General features: G+C 40.7%; 1 protein-coding gene across 1 annotated transcript; it reads left to right on the plus strand.

Annotated features, from left to right (window-relative positions):
• The first annotated feature begins 759 nt into the window (after positions 1-759).
• On the plus strand, positions 760-3,546 carry LOC132938548 (uncharacterized). Its single transcript, XM_061005493.1, has 4 exons — positions 760-1,243; positions 1,331-2,008; positions 2,113-3,260; positions 3,376-3,546. The coding sequence occupies exons 1-4, from the start codon at positions 760-762 to the stop codon at positions 3,544-3,546; spliced, it is 2,481 nt and encodes an 826-aa protein (XP_060861476.1).
• Positions 3,547-3,785: the final 239 nt, after the last annotated feature.

A 3,785-nucleotide genomic window follows, 5' to 3' on the forward strand; every position in this document is an offset into this window, starting at 1 on the left:
TTTGGTCCTTCGGGCCGGATGCAAAAGAAATTAAATTGGTTTGTGTAATAAAGTATATCTAATTGATTGCTGTAATTGTAGCTGTTTTATTTTTCATGTGAAATAAGCACTTTGTGCATATTGTTATTGTAATTATAGGAGTTTCTGTATTGTTGCGGTCAATTATAGTCATTATGGGTGAACCATCCTCTGCTGATTACAAAGCCTTAGTAAAGAAAAGAAGTACATATAGGAATATTGTTGCATCTTCCGTCAACTTTATCAAAAAGTTTGATACCAAGTCAAAAGCTATGAGAGTAGCAGCATTCGAGGCAGGAGAAGCATTAAACCAACATGTATTGCCAGTAGATAAGAGCAATAAGCTGAGACAATTTAATACAGGTCCAAATAAGGTTACTGAAAAAAGGTCTTTGTTCACCAAATCTAATGATTATGTAAAATGTTTTATTTGTGGTGAAGGTCATCAGATTAATCATTGTGATGAGTTCCTATCTATGAAAATTGAAGATCTTAAGGCTACATTATTGAAGTTCAAACTGTGCTACAATTGTCTTCGACGCAACCATCAAGTCCGCCAATGTAGGTCTTCATCTTGTACCACATGCATGTGGAAAGAAACATAACAACTTGCTACATCAAGAGTTCCAAAACTACACTACTAGTAAACCGTCAACTTCGTGTGAAGTAAACCAACCAGCAAGTCCTCAGTCTGCCTTCGTTGGAATTACAAACACTAGTTTGTTTATACAATCACATACTATGGTGATGTTAGCTACAGTGGTAGTGGAGGTGTGTGATGAATCTGGAAAAATGGTACAGTGTAGAGCAGTGTTAGACTCTGGCTCACAAGTCAACTTTGTGAAAAATCAATGTGCGAGAAGACTTGGGTTGTTTCGTGTCGATGCAGCAGTGCCAGTGACTGGAATAGGTCATTCACATGCAAAGTCTCTTCAGTACTGTGTAGCACAAGTGCATTCTCGAGTTGAAGATGTACAGTTCAATGTAAAGTTACATGTACTACCGTCTATAACAAGTCCATTACCAACACAGGCATTTAACCCAGATAAGTTTGTTATTCCAGCTTATATACAAAACAAGCTAGCTGACCCAGGATACAACAAGCCTGGTAACGTTGATATGTTGTTGGGAGCGGAGCTATTTTTTGACATAATGAAGACGGATAAACATGTGATATCAGAACAAGCTTCATTTCAAAGTACTGTGTTTGGTTGGATTCTGACTGGTAAAGTAGTCACAAACTGACATCAAAGTGTATCAAACCCCGTCAGGTGCAACTCGTCCGCACTCTCCCTGTTAATTACTAATTCAGCAAGGGACAAAGCTGAAGAAGAAGAAGTTGATAGACATTTTAAATCAACAGTAGTTAGAACAGAAACCGGTCGGTTTATGGTTCGATTGCCTCTCAAGCTACATCCTGAAGTAATAAGAAGTACTATATTCATGGTGAAAAGAAGATTTTTCAACCTAGAGGCCAAACTGTCAAAGGATGCAGAACTAGCAAAACAATATGACGACTTTATGTTGGAGTATATAAAGTTGGGTCATATGCAGCCAGTCACTAGTAGTTCAAGTTCAACAGTCAGTTATTACCTACCCCACCATGCTGTGATAAAGGACAATAGTATCACAACAAAACTAAGAGTCGTGTTTGACGCATCAGCCACAGGAAGCTCTGGAATGTCTCTAAACAACATTATGTTGAAAGGTCCTACTGTACAGCCAACGTTACATTCTATCTTACTGCGATTTCGAACCCATACATTTGCACTAACAGCTGATGTTGAAAAAATGTACCGGCAAATCTTAGTGCATCCGGACGACTGCAAACTTCAAAGAATCCTATACAGGTCCAGCCCTTCAGAGACTCTCAAAGAATACACATTGCGAACGGTTACATATGGCACTAAGTCTGCCCCTTATCTAGCTACTCGATGCTTAAGCCAACTTGGTTCCGAAGCTTCTAGGTCAAATACACAGAGAACGATTCGTGACGATTTCTATGTGGACGACTTGTTATCAGGGGGGGGGGGGAATCAATTGAAGACTGCTTAAACTTGTACAATGATATATCAAATACACTGCTGAGTGCAGGCATGTCATTACGGAAATGGTGTACAAATTCAAGTGTATTGTCCAACCAGTTAGTAACGTCAGAACATGGCCCAAACTACCTACTAAAGTTGCAGGAGAATGACACTGTTAGCACTCTAGGTGTCACCTGGAATCCCCATGCAGACTGTTTCCAATTCATAGTAAGGGACTGGAAGCCTCCTATACATATGTCGAAACGATCCCTACTCGCAGATATAAATAAAGTTTATGATCCGTTAGGATTCATTTCACCGGTGTTGGTCAAGGGAAAAATATTTGTGCAACAGTTGTGGCTGTTAAAGCTGGGTTGGGACACACGTTTACCGAAAGAACTGCAGAACAAGTGGATGAACTTTTATGGTGAGCTAAGTGCGCTGGAAGCATTACGGATTCTACGCAGAGTGATGTATTCACGTGAGCGCATAGAACTGCATGGGTTTAGTGATGCATCTCAAGAAGCATACGGTGCTTGTGTGTATGTAAAAACCACAGATGATCATGGACAAGTTACTGTGTTGTTGTATACGTCTAAGTCACGAGTTGCACCAACCAAGCAAACTACCATTCCGAGACTAGAGTTGTGTGGAGCTGTATTGCTGATGGAAATAATGGTGGACGTAGTTGATGAACTAACACGAATGGACATTCAAGTCAATCAATCGAATGTAATGTTGTGGACAGATTCCACTATAGTCCTAGCTTGGATTAAATCAAGTCAACCGTTAAAGTCTTATGTTGCGAACAGAGTCGCTCGAATTCTCGACCATTCTGTTCGATCTCAGTGGAAACACGTTCCAACCAACCAGAACCCGGCAGACATAATCTCCAGAGGGACATCAGCGATGGAAATCAAAACCAACATGTTATGGTGGACGGGTCCTCAATGGTTGCTACGTCCCAGAGTTGATTGGCCTTCGAGAGTGACAGCAGATGATGAAGACATTCCAGAAGTGAGGTGCATCAAGCTTACATTAGTTGCTGTCAGTGCATCGAACACCGTGTTAGATAGATATTCAGAATGGAATTCATTGATTAGAACAACTGGCTGGCTACTACGATTCAGTCACAATGCCAAGGCGACTAAGATTACACGGTTACCTAACATGTATGGTCCTCTGACGGTGACAGAACTTGCTAAAGCTCAAACAGTTTAGTTACAGTATGTGCAGTCTATCGAGTTCAAAGAAGAGTTATCAGTATTCGTAGTGGCATCAGAAGAGTAACATCAACTAAAGCATATATTTCAGTGTTTGTTTGCTTTAGTACTCGAGCCATTTAGAGCTTGTGAACGGATTGACGTCCAATGCCTTCATTGCAGCTTTAAAAAGGTTCATTGGTCTCAGAGGTAGCCCTCAACACATGTATAGGGATAACGGCACTAATTTTGTGGGTGCCAACAAAGAATTACGTGCGTATATTCAACAGTTGCACTAGGACTACCATTTAGACAAGTCTATTAAACTGTCAGGAATGCGGTGGCATTTCAATCCGCCAGCCACACCACATTTTGGTGGCTTGTGGGAATCTGCAGTCAAGTCGACAAAAACACATTTGGTAAAGTGTACAAAGGGAGCATTATTCACATTCGAAGAATTGAGTACATTGCTGTGCCAGGTCGAAGCGATGCTAAACTCTAGACCAATGACATCACTGATTACTGACCCTTCAGATTA

Source organism: Metopolophium dirhodum, chromosome 1 (assembly GCF_019925205.1).
Source record: "Metopolophium dirhodum isolate CAU chromosome 1, ASM1992520v1, whole genome shotgun sequence".
NCBI lineage: Eukaryota > Metazoa > Arthropoda > Insecta > Hemiptera > Aphididae > Metopolophium > Metopolophium dirhodum.